The 20,718-nt window shown below is 34.6% G+C and overlaps 1 protein-coding gene across 16 annotated transcripts in view; it reads left to right on the forward strand.

The window, feature by feature from the left end:
• Window positions 1-20,718, forward strand: part of BAZ2B (bromodomain adjacent to zinc finger domain 2B) — a 342,755-nt gene that overhangs the window by 201,389 nt on the left and 120,648 nt on the right. For 11 of the 16 annotated variants that reach the window (XM_027865747.1, XM_027865733.1, XM_027865732.1 and 8 more), the window contains 3 exons: window positions 8,723-8,911; window positions 17,194-17,361; window positions 18,478-18,671. In XM_027865747.1, coding sequence (XP_027721548.1) covers window positions 8,723-8,911; window positions 17,194-17,361; window positions 18,478-18,671 — 551 coding nt within the window. The remainder of the gene's footprint in view (window positions 1-8,722; window positions 8,912-17,193; window positions 17,362-18,477; window positions 18,672-20,718) is intronic. The other 5 variants (XM_027865744.1, XM_027865741.1, XM_027865745.1 and 2 more) reach the window with 3 other exon arrangements.

Genomic DNA, 20,718 nt, shown 5'->3' on the forward strand with positions numbered 1-20,718 from the left:
GGCAAATTTTACAGTGTTATGAAATTGTAGTGCATACAGTTTGAAAGTGCTTGGGATTAATGTTTGAAGACATGTTGCAACAAGCTTATGTAGAGCATCCCTGGCACTTAAATACTTGTATGTTCTACGAAATGACTTTTTGACTGTTTTGGACTTTTCCTGATTGATAAAGGACTTTGTTAATTAATGCTTCATATTTAAGACATTAGCTGAGTATTCTTTATAGTTCTTGTGAAAAGCCTTATAATATTGCAAATGAAGTTCATTAATATTAATAAAGGCATTTGCAGTTATCCTGTCTTGTTACTAAGACACCAGTACTATAGAAACGGATGCTGGCCTTTTGGGTAATGCTTTCAATCATTTATCTATGTGTTGGCTAGTAGAATTTAAAAGAGCTTTGCTCAACAATATTCAGCCTCTTTATATTGTAATTCAAGAGTCCTAGATAGTGAAGTTTTGTATTATTTTTTCATTACGCAAAATGTGCAAACTCAGTGTGCTAAATTTAAATAGAATTGAAAACTAAAATGAACACATTATGTAATAGTAGTTGAACTGTATTTGGATGTTAGTATCTGTTGAAAAGGAAATATTGTCTCCCCAAAATAGTTTTGATTTATATTGAGGTCTGTTGTCATATTGCTAGTTCTTATTTTTAACAATTGGTGGATGTTTACACCTAAGTTTACTTCAACCATTTTTTTTAAAGTAGAATTTGGGATTTGGAGTAATTTGACATTAGGTCAATTAAACATTTAATGAAAATTCTACTTCCCTGGCAAGCCTTCAATTTATAGACATTCATCTAAATTAATGGTAGTGTATTTTTGATGATGGGTTATTACAAAGTATTTTCTTTCCCCTAACAGAATGATACTACTACTCTCCATTCATAGGAGATACTTTCTTTTTTTGGTTTTTTTTTTTTTTAGGCAATTGGGGTTAAGTGACTTGCCCAGGGTCACACAGCTAGTTAAGTGTCTAGTGTTTGATCTGAGGCTGGATTTGAACTCAGGTCCTCCTGACTTCAGGGCCAGTGCTCTATCCACTGCGCCACCTAGCTGCCCCCAGATACTTTCTTTATTTAGGGTAAGGACTCTTCTTGTAAATAGTAGAATAGATTTTTAAGCCAGTTAGTTGGCCAAAGTTAAGGATCTAGGCTCTGGCTCTGACCATTAAATCATGTTGTTGTTGTTGTTGTTTTAAAATCAGAACAAAATGGCCTCATTGCACCCTGCTTAAATGCTACAGCCTTGGTCTCATAGAATTGCATATTCAGAGCTCAAAGGGACTTCAAGGACGTATAGCCCAACCCCCTCATTCTACAAAGGAGGAATTGGAAGGCACAGAGGTTAAGTGACTTGCCACTGGTCATATAGAAAGTGGCGGAGTCAGGATTCGAACCTAAGTCTTTTGACCCCCGTATCCAATATTCTTTCCACTGTGCCATGTGGACTTCTTGAAATTATCCAGACTCAAAAGATTTTTAGTAAATCTAATGAATTGCTGTTAAATTTTGAGCAGAAAAAAATGAGGTATTGAATTATCAAAAATTGTCAATAAATTGAATTATCAAAAAGTATTAAAAAAATCCTATAAATAAAGCAAGACACCTGACCATTTTAACTTTTAAAATATGTTCACATTGGAGCCAGAAATGAAACTAAAAAACTACTGTTTTAATATTAAAGCAAGTAGTAAGTCTTGAATAACCTCTGCTGACTATGCAAATAACAGTTAACTAAGAGATCTGTTATTTGACCAACCCTGGTTGATGAGATTGCAATGCAACTTAAGATTTTTAAAGTTGCTAAACAAATTGCTGTCCCACAGATTTTTTTAAGCTCTGTTTAGAATATGTGAATAAATCAACATTTGAAAAAAGTTTGCTGGACATAATTTCAGAGTTTGACTTTATTTTATCAGAAGGATTCAAAGAAATCTAAGGCAATTTACTTATAGCTTCCACTGTGCAAGATATTGTTCACTTTTGGAAGACTACTTGCTGATGATCAAATAAAAGTGTGAAAATTTATGATATACCACTCAAAAGGCATCATTGAATAGCAGATAGAACTTTGGAATTGGAGTCAGAAGAACCAGTTTCCAAGCCACTTTTGTTACTTACTTGATGTATGAAGTTGGTCAACTCATACAGTCTCCCAGCCTGTTTCCCCATCTGCAGTATGGCAATGAAAATGTCTTTCCTGCCTGTCCTGAGAGGTTGTTATGAAACAAAGCACTACACAAATTTATGCTACTGAAATTATGTTCCCATATGATTGGTTATTCCCACTGCAAAAAGAGCTGTATGTCTTAATCTGTACCCTGAGTCTGTCATATCTCTGTCAATAGGTGGTAACATATTCATCATAAGACATTTATAAGGGTGATTGGTCATTGCTTTGATCACATTTCCTAAGTCTTTAAAAATTGTCTTTACAATTTTGTTATGTATAAATTGTGCTCCAGGTTCTTCTCACTTCCTTTTGCATCACTTCATACATGTCTTTCCAGGTTTCTCTGGAACCATTCCTTTCATCATTTCTTATAGTTCTCACATACAGATGCCATAACTTGTTCAGCCATTCCCTACTTGATGGGTACTTCCTCAGTTTCCAATTCTTTGCCAGCACATAAAGTTGCTATAAATATTTTTACATATGAGTCTTTTTCCTCTTTCTTTGATCTCTTTGGGTAATAAACCTAGTATCACTGGGTCAAAAGGTATATACTGTTTAATGGCCTTTTAGGGCATAGTTCCAATTTGCTTTCCAGAATAACTGGACCAATGCACAGCCCCTTGAAAAGTGCATTAATGTACCTACTTTCCCACAGCTCCTCTAGCATTTATCATTTTCCTTTTTTGTCAACACATGAGACCATAGAAAGAGGGAGGAAAGTCCTTTTTTCTTTTTCTACATGCCCTCTTATGGGCTCATCAATTCTTATGAGTCCATTTGTCATCAATATTAATAATAATTATTACTATTACCAGTATTTATATAGTGCTTACTATGTACCATGCACTGTGCTAAGCACTTTGCCATTGTTATCTCATGTGGTCCTCACGACTACCCTGGGAGGTAAGTACTATTATTATTCCTTTTTTATAGAGAAGGGAACTGAAGCAAACAGAAGCTAAGTGACTTGGCCAGAGTCACACAGCTAGTCATTGTCTGAGGTCAGTTTTGAACACAGGTCTTCCTGACTCTAGGCCTACTGCTTTATTCACTGTACCACTGAGCTGTGTACTCCCACTCTTTCCTCTCCTCTCCTCAAATCATCAGACTCAAAATGTCCAAGACCAAACTAAACTTCCCACTTAGATCAGCCTCTTTTCCCATCAGGAGTCCTACCATTTACTCAGTTACCCAGATTTATAATGTCAGACCTATTCTTAACTATTCCCCCTTTCTTACCACTCTCATATGTGATCAGTTGCCAAGTTGTTGGTTTTTTTTTTCCATTCTACCACCATAATGTCTCTTACATATTCATTCCCTTTTCTGCACTCACAATCCCCACCCAAATTCAGGACTTCATTATCACTCACTTGGATTATTTTAATAGCCTCATTACTGGTTTTCTGACTTCTAGTACTTTTGTTCTCCAAATGATCATCAATGCAAGACCAAAATAATCTTCCTAATGATTAAGTCTGATAATGGTATTCTCTTACTTTAAAAACCCTTCATTGGCTTCCTGTTGGCTCTAGAATAAATTACAAACTCCTCAGGTAATTAGAACAACAAGAAGATAGCTAGCTAGCTAACTAGATAATAAATAGCAACAACTGGCCTTTATGCAGCACTGTAAGGTTTGCAAAATGCTTTATAAATATTATCTCATTCTGGGGGGGGAGGGTCACAATAATCCTATGAAAAAAGTACTGTTATCTTCCCCCCCCCTTTTTTTAATAGATGGAGAAACTGAAGGAGATAGAGGTTAAGTGACTTATCCAGGGTTACACTGTAATAACTATGTGAGGCCACCCTTGAACTCAGGTCTTCTGACTACAAGTCCAGTGCCCTATCTAGTGTCTTCCCTCTGCTGGTTATTTCCTATTTATCCTATATATAGCTTGCTTTGTGTATATTTGTTAGCATGTTGTTTTCCCCCATCAGATTGTAAACTCCTTGAAGGCAGGGGCTATCTTTACCTCTTTTTGTATCCCTAGCACTTAATGCTGTGCCTGGAACCTAGTAGGTGCTAAGTAAATGTTGATTGATTGCCTATCCTATTGGGCCAACTAGCTGCCCCTTAGGAAGCTTTGAAGGTTCTCCACAATCTGGCACTTAACTTTTATTTCACTTTGCTCTCTTTCATGTGTTCTACCTTCTTGCCAAACTGGAATGCTAGCTTATTCCTAGAGGCAACATTATACAAGGAAGAGCACTAGATTTGGCATCAGAGGGCCTGGCTTCAAATCCTACATCTGTTCCTCAGAGTCCTGTGGGACAATAAACTAGTCATTTAACCTCTCCAGGCATCAGGTTACTCATTTGAAAAATGAGGGTACTGAGCTGGCTAGCATCTGAGGTCCCTTTCAGATCTTAATCTATGTCCCAATGATCTTGCAAAATTCCACCTCTTACCTACAAATATAACAAATGCCTGGAATGCATTTCCACCCCACAGAATCAGCGCAAGTACCACTTTCTCTTACAATGTGCCCCAGTCACCTGGTTGTTAATGTATTCTCTGTCTCTCTCCAGGTTACTTTGAATCTGCTTAAGATGTACTTACCCAACAGAATATAAGCTCCTCAAAAGCAGAGATTTTAATTTTTGTCTTTGTGTCTCTTACACCTTTACACTGTTGCTTGCATTTAGATCACCACTCTATTTTGTAGATTTGAAAATAGCTGTTAATATAAATGTTTTTTTAAAAAGTTGGAAATAAGATAAACCTTTGATTTCAGGATGGTTCAACAATTTTGTATTAAAACCAGAAGATTTTTTTCCCTTAATTGTTACTACCACATCAGAAACTCAAGTGACAGAAGCATAAATGAATTTAAGTAGCCCTTCTATCCTATCTTGAATTTTAATAAGTAAAAATGTCACAGATCTCTTATAAAATCATTGTTGAAAAAGTAATTTTCCTTTCATTTGAGTGTGATCCTGGCTTAAAGAAGAAAGGAGCTAAATAACTTTTGCACTATCATAAATAAGAATTATATTTGGGGACCTAGCAGGCATGTGAATTGAGTTTAAAAGATAATAAATCTGACATTAGATCTAATGAGTGTTTTCTTGTCCTCCTAAAGAGATAATTATATTGTCTGATTGATAGAAATGTTTGACCCATTGTGTTTTAGTTTTAATGTTTGTTGAGTTTGATCTAACACATATGTGCAACTTCATTATAGAATACAAAGTAAGAAAAGTAAATGTAATTCTGTACATATGCATTCATATTCCCTTGAGATGTAGCAATAAAACTCACTTTATAATAGCTCTTCAAACTAAAAATAAGGATGAGTGTTCAGCTGTTGTTAGTGGAGTAGCTGCTGGATAGTATGTTTGTGGTTCTTGGTTTTAAAACAAACCTAGTAAAAAGGTATCTTTCATCTCTGATGGGTATCTTGACTAGATAAATTCTCATGCTGACACATGTATTTATTTTTAATGATTTATTTCTTACATTTTTCTTTTTAGCAATATTATATTTTAATTATATTATAGTAAAGAAAACTGTTTCTAGATTTTTATCAATGGGGTTATTTTTTTTTTACCAAAATTTGATTTGTACTCAGCATCTGTAATCTAGTCCTAAATAATGCTATCTGTTGTACAGATCTATCACAGTCTGCAGGAGGAACTTCTTAAAGGATTTTCCAACAAATAGAGTAGCATTTTACGGCATTCGTGGAATAATTGTAATTACCTTACCTGTCTGATATACTCACTTTATGAGGCTGAATCCTGGTGCTGAATGGAATAAAAACACATACTGAATTAGGTTACCTTCCTGTAGGGACAAGCAAGTTTTCTCCCTTAAATAAACTTTCACTAATTCCATCAAGGGACAAAAAATTACCTAAGTGAATGGTTCATCACTTTAAATTAAAAAACTGCAAGTGTATTAGTTTTCTTGGTTATTCCTTAAGATGTATCAGGCAAGAAACTAAGAAACTCTTTTTCCTAATTCTATGTATTTTTATTAGTATGGAGACCAATAGCTCATACCATTATTTAGTAAAGGGAGAGTATTTAAGGAGGATGTACAAAAAATATGAAGTTATTTTACAAATAGCAAGTAGATAGTAGGCAGGTTAACAATTCTTATAGCATTGATTTATAACGGTAATCATTGTGCTTTATATATGTATGACACTTGATACTTAAAAAACCCAGTTTTCACATTATATCTCATGTAAGCTCTGGGCTTGATCTCCCAACTCACACTCTGACTAATAATTGAGGTCCCCCTGATCAAGACTACTGCTCCCATCAGGTGTTAGAAGTGCCATCTCTACTACTATTCATCTTAGAACCCAATCCTATGTATTCTGTCTATGTAATCTAACCAATGATTAGTGCCCTAGTATCAACTGACCAGTTATCACCTCCTCAGTATCATCTAACAGCAATTATTGCATTAACACAAATCAACTGTTTTCTCTCCTCATTATGAGCTAACCTCAATTTGATTTTAGAAAGGAGTATGTCTTTCTTTCCATCAGATGTATCTATACCACTTGAATAAGTCATGGTAGTAGCAGAGGTAAAGTCACATCTTATGTTTCTCCATCTCCAGGCCTTTGAGTTTCTTCCAGTCCACATATACATTCAGGAATCCCTGAAACTATGTTCTAGAACTTTCAAATTTAGGATCACACATCCCTCCCTCTAGGAGGCTGGCCTTGTGGCTCCATGACAAAGTGATTGAGAGAGCTTGTGACACTGCTTTTCACTGCTATTTATGGTTCCCAGAGGTGAGGTGGAACAGCAGCCTTCTCCCAAGTTTGATCTATCTCTGCTGCTCTCTGCATTTAGCTCTTTCAGGATCTTCTGTGGTGGTGATGAGGAGACAATTGTAGAATTTGTCCCTTTCTTTTTTAGGTCTGACATAATAGGATAGCTGTGACCAGGGATGTCCTGGTAAATATTTAACAATTGGCTATCAAAAAATTAAAAAAAAAAAACCTGTGCACATGACATAACTTTTATGTTTAATGTGCATAATTAACATTTTTTCTATCACTTTCTTCCATCTAGACAATCAGCCAAATAATAAATCAGTCCCTAATTTGTAACATTTGATGATTTCTGAGGTGTAAGTGCTCATACTGAAAATTTAACAGTTGACTCTTACAAGCCAGTTTGAGTTGTCTTTAGTATATAACTAGCTGTGACTCATAGTTTCCTGATCCAGCTAAATCATAGCTAATATATATCCACAATGTTCAGGCCCATCAATACATTTCTAATTGCTGACACTTAAAGACATGCCGTTAGAAAGGGCCAGTGAGCATGTCCATAACCTCCATGTTTCTAAACAAAATCTCACCTCCCTCTAAACTCCACAGATTCTTATCCTGATTATAAAAAAAAATATAGAGGGTAGGTGAAGCAAAGAGAAGCTAATTCTTAAATCACTTTATATGTTAATGGTGACATACTCCCTTTTAGCTGTATAATTTCTTGTACTTAAAGCATGTGATTAGTTTTTGCTGATTTAAATCGATTCATCCTGTTTATGGTAGGAAAATCATGAGTTCTTGTATCAAAGGACCTGGGTTCAAATCCCTCCTCTGATGCTTATTTCCTGTTACCTTGGAAAAATGGATCAGTTTCTCTTTGCCTTAGTCTCTTCTTTCTGAAATGAAGGGATTGGACCACTAGCCTTTGTGGTCCCTTCAAGGTTGAGATCTTTGATCTTATGATCCTTAAAAGGATGAGAAGATTAGAAGAGTTTCAGTAGTCCATGGAACCTGATAACCAGGTTCTGAAGTGTTGTTTTCTAATTCCAGTGGCAAGCACGAATACTTCTTTCTTTGGGGAGTTCTTCATAACTCCTAGAATTGTTAAGAATTTTTTGGTCTTTTCCTCAATATATCAGAAGCAAGTTGTACACTTCATATTTTAAAGATAGAAACTTGATTTGCCTCCTTTCTTCTCGACACTCAGCTTTTGTGTACTGCTGAGAAAAATGCCATGTGGTGAACATGAGATTCTCTTAGATCTATTGAACCATGGATGAGGAGGTTGGGGACTCTTTGACTATGGATTCCAGGATTATGAATTGATGACCTGTGTCACCAATTTCCATCCTGGGTCAGTGTATTTATACTCCAAATCTATATTCCTTTGAGAGCATGACCATAATGATTTTTCCTTATGACGAAAAATGTATTAATACTCTGGAATAAATTTATTATGAGAAAACAGGTTTTGAACTTATTCAGGCCATTGAATTTCATTAGCAAGAACTATTTCCCCAAATTAAACATCTTCTCAGGTCTCAAAGCACCAAAAATAAGAAAAAATGTAACATCCATTTTTATTAATTCTTTTTAGGATATTATTTCATGTGTTTAGAAACACTTTGTTTTCTCTAGTCTTTTAATAACTGAAATGCAATAGAAAAATGTAAACTATATTTTGGAAACAGTAAAATCATAACATTTATCCAAACATGAGGGTTGAAATCACATAAACAACATCTGTTTTGGTAGTACAATTTTAAGTGTTTTTTTTTTCCCCCTCAGGACATTTATTCAGAGCAGCTGGGGATCAACCGTTTAACCTGTCCACAGTGTCGAGTGCCTTCCCAATGGTCAGCCACCCAGTCTTTGGTCTACATACAGCCAGCTCAGGGCATTCAGAATTTGGTGGTTTGGGGACACTTGGTACCCCTACAGCCTTAGCAGCACATCCCCAACTAGCACCTTTTCCAGGTAAACATCTGTTACAAAGAGTATTCAACTAAAGAAGGAACAATTGAAATGTCCTAGTCCTAATAGGCATTTGATTAATAATTATTTTTATCAAGAAGTCAAAGAAAGAAAGATTAGACTAACACTTGGTGTGCTGGGGGGAAAAGTGTCTATCTTTTGGCAGTAAACAGTATGTAGAATATGCCTGATTCCTATCTTTCATGTTCAGGAGCAGGAAACAGGCCCCTTCAGTGGCTACTGAAGTGGTTAAAACTAGAGAAATACACAGTTGTACTAAAAGACTGGGAATAAGCCAAGCTGACATAGGTTGTGTGCTTTTTTTTTCTTTGTTTGTTTTTCATTTAAAAGTACTCCATTTAAAAAATATGGATTTTTCTAAATGCTTTAGCTGGAAGCCAAAGCCCAATTCTCATAATGAATATATTTTTCTCTTTGGGGCACTTATTTCTTTTATGTTTAGGAAAGAAGATTATTTGCCTCTTGGGTCTATTCTAACTCTGAAAGTCTCTAGCTCTGACTAGATTTTTCTGAGATTGGCTTGATTGAATCTATACCTCTCTTCACCTGTTTTGCTTGCATCTGTGCTATTCCAAAGTGCTTAACAAAATTTCATTGCAGGAATACATTATTTTTCCAGTTTGGAGAGCTGTTATTTCTTGTAATTTACTTGTACTTTTCTTTTTTTATCCTTTCAAATCCAAACCATGTTGTTCTAATGAGCATATAACCTCTCTGGGCTTTAGTTTCCTCATTTGCAAAATGAGGTTAGATGAAATGACCTCTGAGTTTTCTTCCCATTCTATATCTGTGATCCTATGTTTTAATCAAAATTTTATAGGTATGAGTTGGATTTTGTGTGCACAAGGCTGTCTGAATTTTATTCTAGCTCTTCCACCAATGTTTGTTCCTTCTCATAGGGATGATTTATAAACTGTCAACTGTTTTAATCTTAGGAAAGAAATACCTCTCTCAAAACATACATGAAGGACAGAGGGTTGAAATGTGTGTTTCCTACTCTTTTCTGCGATGAATCAAGATTGTTTCACTCCAGAATGCTAGATTTTAGAATTTGATGTAAAAAATCACTTTGGAAAATTAGAATTAATAAAAATTAAGATCTGCCAATAACACTGCATTTATCTTACAAGACCCTTCCCAAAAAATCAAGATAGTAGTAGTGAAAGTATTTGAAATCTTAAATTTGTTATTTGACTTGATTAATGGCCAGGTTTTCATTTTGGGCATGACATCAGCATGCCTAAACCTTAGTGTTCTCTCGGTACTATTAAAATCATAACCTTTGTAGTAGAATTATGCTTATTGTATCCATCATAAGATTTTCCTTGCCCTGTGATTTTAGGATGATATTTCTTGAGCACAATTTCAAGAACTTTCTAGAATACTCTCCTATCAAATGGTCTATCACTTTTTAGACCCCGTGTCACATTAAAGATTTGTTGTAGTGATTTAAAATAAATAAGATTAGGCTGATGTGAGAAGTTAGCCAAAATGTCCCACTTTTGAAAAATTTTTAACAGGTGAGGGTAAACAGTGTCAAAATACAAACAAGAAATTTTTAGGAAGTTTAAATGGAAACAGTTAATTTTCAAGTGGACTTTTTCTAACATTGTGCTCCATGTTAGTGATTACTACCAAAGTTAACAGTGAAATTATACTGATGCTGCCCATGTACATAGTTTAAAATCTATTAGCAAGTTTATTCTTGAAATATTTATTGTATGTAGTTATTACTTTATTAGTAGACTATTTTGTGATAGTTTTAAAAGTTCCTTCACTTCCCATGTTTCATGTGAAAATTTCAACAAAATGATTGACTTGAATATATTTCACACAATATATAATGGAGGAATTTTTCTAGGGATCTATATAATTTTTTAAACATGAATATTACTATGGGTTATATCTTGAGAGCTTTGTTATTAGGTAAAACAAATTTTCACCATCAAGTGGTATCAACTTAAACCAATGTTTGTTGGATATATATCTTTCTTTGCTTTTACTTATCTCTTCTTGGCATAATGTAACATCAACATTTGGATTTGCCAAATTTTCTTTTTTATTATTCCTTTGGCTTTTCTTGTATTTAAATTACTTAAGTCCTACTAGAAATTTCAAATTCAACACCAAAGTTATGGTAGTGATATTGGTGCTGCTGCTGCTGCTGATGATGACATATGTATGTGTGTGTATGTGTGTATATATATATTTTTTTTCTAGAGTGGTCTTTTATGTTTTGTATTTAAACTCTATTCACTAAGTGATTTCTGTAAAGTTAATTCTTCCTCATCAGCTGTTTTGAGCCTAATTTTAAATACATAATTCATAGTCCAAAATAATTTGTTAAAAACAAGCTCTCACCTTCAAGAAATAAGAAAGAGACAGAAGTAGAAATATTTAATTCAACACTATTTCATAGGGAAGGTTAACTGGTAAAATACAATTGCCACATCCGTGGCCAAAAGAACTCTAGAGTGACCTCATCCAGGAGATACTGAATCTGGCTAAGCCAGGAGACATGGAAGCCCAGGGTAACACTGGATTTAGAGTACAATCTCATTTGCAAAACATTTTAAAGAAGGATGTCAGAAGACTGTGAGCAATATCATCTCACAAAATGGCCAAAAGCAGTTAAGAAAATGAACCTGCAGAACAGTTGTTATGAGATCCAGTCAGGCCAAATTATCTTAAGAATTTATAGCTGAAACCTATAAGATCATAAGAAACCTGAAGATCATAAGGAGACAGAAAAGAGGAAAGATTCTTTTTAGCAACTTCTTTTCATGGGCAACCACAGTTGCCATTTGTACTCTACTACCTTTGTACTAGGAAAGGAAGTGCCACTTAAGGAAATTAAGTCAGAAGGTGCAAGGAAACTTAGGTAAATAGAAAAGGAATCTGTATAAGAGGTGGCATGATGTTAAAGTCACGCAGGGATCATAACTGAGAATATTTCAAATGAGGGGAAAATGCCAGAATAGTAGAGAAAATGATAGACAATGCTTTTACCAAAAATAAACAAACAGAAACAAAATTGAAAAATCAGCAGCAGCTACTTTAAAATTAGACTCAAAACACCTGATCAGAAGTGAATATTTCTAAAAAGTATTTATATTATTCAATTTTCATTTTATAAACAAAAAATTATGTAGATTTACAAACAATTGGCACCCATATGTCTACGTTTTCATCTTGATGCATTTTATGAAACCATTCTATACACACATCACAAGCACCTGTGTTGAAAACATGAGAAGAAAGCAGTAGATTTTCTCCTGAAGACCACATCTTTATCTGACTGAGAAACAGAAAGAAAATGAAATCTCTCTATGTTAATTGTTGATTTTGGAAAAGCATTTAACTCAGACCAAAATGCAGCCCTGAAATTTCTCCTAAAACAAGGTATATCACACATATGTTGAAATTATACAAGATCCCTTGACAAATAAGAAATAATTATTCAGTGAACCCTTGAATACTGAAATAAAATTGAGATGTCAAACTGACATGTGCTCACCTAAATGATTCACCTGTGTCACAGATGTTCTCTGTTGATTCTAAACAAAAAAAGGATTACTGGTTGACTGCAAGCTTCTCCAAGTGCTTCTGTTCTCAGATAATATTGTTTTGGTTTCTTTGGACTCCAGAACACTACAACGCTACTTCACTGAAATATGCAGCATTGCAAGAAATGAAGAAATGCTTAATCATCCACAATAGAGGGGGAAAGTACATTCAAAATACATATTGCCAAGACCATGTAAAGAAATTAGATGGGCAGTGAATCAGGTTTCTCTGTCTACCTATTCACCTGTCTACACATCATTGACAGGCACTGCAGATGAATGAGCTGGGCTCACAATTGAGCAGGCAGAGGAGATCTAGATCAGTCTCATCTGGGAAACTATCTTGTTTCTGTTGATCCCAAACATTGCATCACTGCAGAAGCCTATTTAACACCAGCATAGTAGTGATGCAATATGATTAAAAATCATCGAACACCACAACACTGAGAAGAATCAAAATTTTAAGTAACCCTAAAAACAATGTTCAGATGTATGGTGGGCATAACTAGACTGTATAAATATTGCCGTCAATGACATGTAGATGTGAGCTGACATAAAAGACTAAAGAGAGATAGGCTAGTTATGTAGTGGAAATAACAGACTGTATAGGAATAGTATACATGCTACTACATTGGATTTAGAGTTTAGAAAACATAGATTCAAATTCTACCTCTGCAACTGCTACCTGTCGGGAATGGGAAAACCATTTAATGTCTCTCACTCTCATTTTTTTCATTTATATTATGAGGGATTGGATTAGATGTCCTTTAAGGATGCGGCCAGCTTTAAAAATCATCATTTTGGGGCAGGTAGATGGCAAAGTGGACAGAGCACCAGCCCTGGAGTCAGGAGGACCTGAGTTCAAATCCGGCCTCAGACATGTAACACTCACTAGCTGTATGACACTGGGCAAGTCACTTAACCCCAACTGTGCTCATCAAAAAAAAAAAAAAAAATCATCATCTTATTTTCCTATTTTGCTAACCCATAAAAATAACTAAAGGAAAATTTTAAGCATTTTATATAAAACTTTTATGGAGGGTTTATAGAAAAAGAATCACGGGGTGCAAATGTATTCAGGGCTTGAAATTTTCATTAGTGGAGAGAATAATTATACTGATGAAGTCATAAATGCATCTAATGATCAAAATAAAGAATAGTAGCCCCAATCATTGCAGTAGATTTTCTCCTGAAGACCACATCTTTATCTGAATGAGAAACAGAAAGAAAATGAAATCTCTCTATGTTAATCTAACACACATTTTCCCTTTATTTCTGAACAGTCTTACTTCAATTAGACAGGGTTATGCCATAAAAAGAGATTTTTGGTTCAGTTTCCATGTCTATATACTGTTGATTTTATATTAGCATCATTTAAAGAGAGAAGTTGTCCTATGATATGTGAGGGAAAAAAGTTGGACTCAATTTAAGCTCATAAAAAGTCATTTCAAAGTGGCAATTGTAGTTAACAATTTATTTAATCTTTAATAAGCTTTCTGATTCTTACATTTAAAAAACAGGTAAACTTTGGTTTCTTTTTATATGTTCTTTCATAGGGATACTCTATACCTAGAATTTTAGACCAAAAAAAAAGCTGTTATAACATATAGTATATCTCATCAATATGTTTTTAACATTATTATATTCTTCAATAATTTCTATAGTTTACTAACAATGGAGAGATCACTTTTATTTGCAATATTAGGCAACAAACCAGTGTTTTGATGGTGTAATAGTTTTATCCAAATAAGGAGAAATTTTTTTTCCAAGGAGATTTTGGAAAGAGATTTAGTTGATTTCTTTGCTATTATTTTCAAACCATTTTATCACAGAAAAATAGAATTTCAGAGTTGGAAGTAGCATTTATTCTGATACTTGAAAAACCACCCCCCCATGATAAACCTGGATAAATAGTTATCTTGTCTCTGTCCGAAAGACCTTTAGTTAAAGGGGGACTCACTGAGGCATCCCAATTTTACTGTTGGATAGCTTTCATCTTTAGGAAGTTTTTCCTTGCGTCAAGCCTACATTTACATATTTGCACTTCTACTCATTACTGCTATGTCTGCCTTCTATGGATGAACAAAATAAGTTTATATCCATCTTTCACATGATAGTCTTTAAAATACTCAAGGATGTCTATCCTGTTTTTCATAATTTCTTCTTTGGGCTAAATATATCCCATTCCTTTTGCCAATCTGCATATGGATAAATGCCATTTTTGTTGCCCTGGTCTCAATTTTCTTTTGCTTATCATTGTTCTTCTTAAACTTTGGTATCCAGAACTGAACCTAAAATTCCAGAAGTGGTCTAAACAGGGGTGAGTACTGTGGGACTACCAATTCCTGACTTCCGCAAGGGGGAGGGCCCCTTTATTTCCATCCAAGATTATATTAACTTTTTATCATTGCCCTATAGATAGCACTGGTGTCTCAGTGAGTCTACAGTCAATTTAAATCTCAAATCTTGTTCAAACAAACTGCTACTTAGCCATACCTAATCTGTATTGTGCTTGTGATGGTAATTTGTTTTAATCCAGATGCTAGATTTTACAATTATCCCTATTAAATTTCATCTTATTAAATTCAGCCTTAATGTTCTAGTCTTTCAAGATGTTTTTGGACACTAACCGTTACCCAGTTGTATTAGCTTTCCCTCCATCTTTGTGTCACCTGAAAATTTCATAAGAATACCATTGTCCCTTTATTCAGTCATTGATAAAAAATATTAAGCAGCCTAGAGGTAAGAGCATATCCATAGGGCATCCTTCCAATTTAACTTTGAACCATTCATGATTAATCTTCAATTCTGGCCAGTTCTGAATCCATCTAATTGTGGTATTTTCTAGTCCACATTTTTTCCAACAAGAATATCATGTGATAGTTTTGCTAAAATCTAGGTAGACATTCAGCATCTACAGTATTCTCCTAATCTACCTACCAGTTTAGTCATCCTGCAAAAAAAAAAAAAGGTAATGTACATCAGCAACACATATGTCAAAAAAGGAATTTAAGTTACTGTGGCATGACTTATTCATCATGCTGGTGCTTTGTGATCACAATTTTCTTGGGAGTTCAATAACCATTTTGTTAATAATACATTTTAGAACTTTTTATAGGAATTGAAGTCAATCTCACTGACCTGTAGTTCACAGATTCCATTTTCTTTACTCTTCTCCAACCCTACAGCACTTCTCCTGTTCACATTCACCAATTCTATCAGTGGGTAAGGATGTAATTCACCTAGGCCAGAGGATTTAAATTCATCAGGCTCGGCTACGATCTCTTTACTTCTTTTGGTTAGCTGATCCCAAATAGCCACTTTTGTTTCGTCTTTCAAAGAATGTTCTCCTTGGCAGAGAAAACAGAAATAAAATAAAACAAGTGTTGAACAATTTAATTGTCATCAAGTATTGTCTTCCTACAAACTTTGAGCAACAATCCCATCCCTTCTTTGATACTTTTCTCATAATAACTTTAAAAACAACCCTCTTTGTTGGTATTAATTTTCCTTGCTAGCTTCATCTCATTTTGAGCTTTTAGCATTCTGACACCTTTCTTATATTACCTTCCCAAGCTTCTGTACATAATTCTGTTATCTGCTCTTCCATCTTCTGCACACATCATTAAAAAGTTGTTTGGTGAGTTTTCTGTGCGTATTGATATTTTTATAAAACTCCTGTTTTTCTTCTTCATTAGTAGTGTTTCTCTTTTTGTCTAAAGAGCCTTGAGCTATGAAACTACTTCAGTCACCACTCTGAAAATACAATTAAAAAAACCACTTGTCTGTTGTCCAAAGATTTCACAGATCTTCTAAGAGGAGCTATTTAAAGAGTTAAATTCTAGCTGTTGAGCTATTGATTTCAACGTTTTAGTTTGATAGACAGTAATTGTTTTCTAATATTTGTTAGGAGATGTAGGAAAAAATCCAGGCTTTTCTTATTAACTTTTATGGAGAGACTCATAAGGTGGTATTAAAGATATGTAATTTAAGAAAATTACCTTTAACAGTTCCATTCCTTTACAATGACATTAAAAGGCTTCTTTGGGCTTTGTGAGTGGATGGGTGTGGGAGTATTCATGTACATACATGTACGTAATGTATATATATTAAATTGTTGTAAAACATTTGCATTCTGAAATTATTTCAAGAAGACATAATTAATATTTCTATGAATATTATTTATACCATTTGAACTACAATGGTTCAGGTTCACATTCTGCCTAACTTGGGAGGCTTCTTTGTGTTTTATGTGAATCTGACCATAAATTTTGGAGTAAAAAAGAGGCAAATGTAGTACCAAACATTTTAATCTTTTTACTTTTTTGAAAAGTCATTAGAGAATAGAATAATTACTACATATTTCAGGTTTTCCATGTTGTTTTTAAAACCTGAAACACTTCTCTTCAAATTCTCAGTCTGTGAGAAGCTGCTGATACACATATTAGTGAAGAGCTTGATATGATATTGTCTAAGTTCAGAAGAGTAAAATCAAAAGCACAAGCCATAATTTGTATGATCACCTGGTGTGTCTTATGTTTCATTTGTTTTCTTTTTCAGTAACTAAGTTTGTCAGAACTAAAAGAGGTAGAGCTCAATACAAAAATTTCGTTTTGAAAATGCACTCAATTCTTTTTTTAGATGTTGTTCTAGCATGACTTTAATTGCAGAAATAATACATATGTGTGTTTATTTGAGGTGCAGAATGGTGGAGAACAGCAGATGTACATGCTCGATCAGGGGCAACTTTCTTTTCACCACTCCTGGGGATTCCGCCACTGTTTGCTTCTTCAGCTCAGAATCATGATTCATCTTCATTCCATTCAAGGAATACAGGAAAAAATAATCGAAGTGGTCTAGAAAAAGGTAACAATACAAAAATGCTAAAACAATATTTCAGACCCTTTCCTGTCATAGCAGTTTTCAATGGTATTTTTGAGTTTTATTCTCAAGCATTGTCATGTGTGGAGGGTGCTCTCAGGCGCATACTAATGCCTCCCTGAAAAGTTACTTTGTATTTTAATTTAATCTCGCAATATGATATTTAGCTCTAAAGTATGAATTTTGTATTGTATATATATTGTGCTTAAGTTTAGTTGAGGTTTAATTTCTTTAGTTTGATGAATAAAAGTGATGCCTTTTATGATTGCCTGTTCAGTAATGTTCACTTGAAAGAAAATAAACAAAATTCTTTGTGTGGACAGCCTAATGAAATATGGTTCATTATGCTATGGGATTAAGTAATCATCATAAGTAATCATAACTAACCTGTCAGTTCTGATGTAATTAAGATTCACTCAAAGAGCCAGACATGGGGGTCTACAAAAGGAGGAAGTGCACAACATTCAACAAGTTCAAGGAAGGACTTTTTTTTAATATCATTTTAAATGCACTTTGTATGCCAGAAAATTATTTTCATCATCCGTGTAAATATTTATTTTGTGGTAAGTCATGTTCAGACAACATGACATAGTGCTTGGAGACCCAGCATCAGAAAAACCTGAATTTAAGTTCTGACTCTGACACATACTGACTTTGCAACCTTGGGCAGGTCATTTATCTCTCAATGCTCCTAGGCAACTCTCCTAAGATTATAAATTGCAGAGCAGGTGCATTTGGTAGAGAGAGTTTTCTCAGTGAAATCACAGGTTTGGGTCAAAAAAGGGAAGCCACATGTGCTACAGCAGAAACTCTCAGCCTCTCTTCAACAGTTTTAAAACCTTGATTAGGGTCTACAAACTCCTTCTCTCATCTCTAATCACTAATATTAACAATAGCATTTCAGAGGACTACATTTGTCTGTTACTTTTTGATATTTTGGAAATTATTGTCAGTTTTGTATGGAAGTTTTCTTAAGGCTTAAAATGGTTTTTGACAAATTTTCTTTCCTGTAAATAGTGAAAGATTTCATAGCCTAACTTTTTTCGAAAAGGAAAAATATTTCCACAATTGTTTTTTGAGATTCTTATTTTTTTTTTCAAGGTGTAAATGGGTCAGTAAATGGAAACAGTCCATCACCTGTATCTGGCATCAGTACATCTGTATTAGCCTCTACAGCTTCAAGTTCCACTGGACAAACAAAAGCTATGACTCCAGGAGGAGGAAGTCGCAAATGTAATCAGGATCAAATGAAAAATCCGCTTTTGGATGCCAGAGCTGACAAAATCAAAGATAAGGTAAATTACAATCTGAAAAATCCAAGACATGGCCATAGATAGAAGGCATATGGACTAATTATCTAAAAGTTAACTTTGCTATTAAATACTGTGCATTTTGGTTTTACCAAAATAAATGGCATTTTATCATGTGGTAGTAATATATATCTTCTGTTATACCACAAAGGTAAGTGATTATGTGGATCTGAATTACAGAATAAGCCATGTCAGCTCTATCCAAATATAGTATTGTACTTATCAATAATAAGTAATGATGCAAGAAGAGGATACTAACTCACCTTAGTCACATGTCATTAGGCAGGAGATATTACACTTTTTTGATCTCTGAAAACCTGCTAGTTCCTCTTAAGTGCTTTGAATTATTTCTACTTGGGTCTGTCTACTTTACCTTATACTTACAAGGTCACCGTCTTCACCAAAAAGCTTACATGAAGGGCCTATTTTCTCCAAACTGTGCCATAGACACCTGAATCCTGCCCTTAAAATCTAAGACAGGCTTGCAAATAGATATGTATACATACAAAATTAACAAATGGTAAAATAAAACATCATAGCAATAATTAAATGAAGAGGTAGGTGTACTATATTTTTATTTATGCTTGAAATATACTTTTTTGTTATTGTTTTTCAGTCATTTTCAGTTTGTCCAACTCTTTGTGATTCCATTTGGGTTTTTCTTGGCAAAGACACTGGAGTGGTTTGCCATTTTCTTCTCCAGCTCATTTTACAGAGAAGGAAACGGAGGTAAACAGCATTAAGTGACTTGCCCAAGGTCACACAGTTAGTGTCTGAGGTCAGATTTGAACTTAGGAAAATGTGGGCCTAACTCCAGGCCCAGCACTTTATCTACTGCACCATCTAGTTTCCCTAATATATTTGCAGATAGCATTTATTGTATGCAATTTGTATTATTTAGGGCAGCTAGTTGGCACAGTATTTACTACTTTCCTTTCTAGAGGTTCACAAACCATACTTTTAACAATATGTTCTAGAATTTTGCCAACTATCAAAGTCAGTATCATTGGCTTGTAATTTGCAGATTGTAGCCAATTCCTTTTTTATTTAAAAAAAAAAACCCTCTGGGATATTGTTCCTCTCCAGTCCCATGACCATCCTTCCTCAGTCCTCAGTCTAAGATCACTGAGCAATTGTTATCTGTCAGTTCTTTCAGTAGGCTGGGATATAATTCATTTGGGCCCAGTAACTTGGTAATCTCTTGTCATCTCCTCATTTTTTCTTGGATTTCTATTTCATCTTATCCATTTTCACTCTAGCTTTCCAAACCAAAGGCCATTTTCCTTGGCTGGGAATATCAAAACAAAATATAAGCTGAGTAATCCTGTCCTCTTTCTGTTCTAAGTGCATAGCCAGCATTCCATTCCAACATGGACCTCCTTGCACAGAACATAATTTTTAAATGTCCTTTTTCATTATTGTTCTTGGTATTCATCACTAGTCAGCCCCCTGGTCATTCAGAGTTTTAATACTCAATATAAACTTGTTCAATCTGCCTCTTCTGTTTTTCCTTCTTAAAGGTTTTGTTGCTCCAATTATATATGTGTGTGTATACATTATATATACATCTACACATGTAGATGTATACACATAAATATGTGATTGTCATTTCTCAGATATATTCCCCTACACTACATTAGAACCTTCCGTTTTCAGTACAGTCAAATTAAACAAATCAACACCTATCTACTCTGTCTCCCTCTCCCTACTCTTACCCCACAATCTGGCATTCATACCATTACCACAGTAATCTTCCTTATGTCACTCTTTTGGTCTAAAATCTTCAATAGCTCTGTATTTCTTGCTGAGTACATTTCAAATTTATTTGTCTGGCATTCAAAGCTTCCACAGTCTGGTCCCAGCTAGCCTTTGCAGACTTTTCTCATTTCCTTCCTTAGCTCCTTCCGTGCTCTAGCAAATCTGGTCAACTCTCCATCCACAGAGAGTGCTTTGCACTTTCCCATATTTTTGCTTTTGTTCATGCCATACCCTTTGCCTAGGATATCTTTTCTCTCCCTCTTTCCTAATGAAT

The sequence above is a fragment of the Vombatus ursinus genome, unplaced genomic scaffold (assembly GCF_900497805.2).
Source record: "Vombatus ursinus unplaced genomic scaffold, bare-nosed wombat genome assembly UNPS02014779.1, whole genome shotgun sequence".
Taxonomy (NCBI): Eukaryota; Metazoa; Chordata; class Mammalia; order Diprotodontia; family Vombatidae; genus Vombatus; species Vombatus ursinus.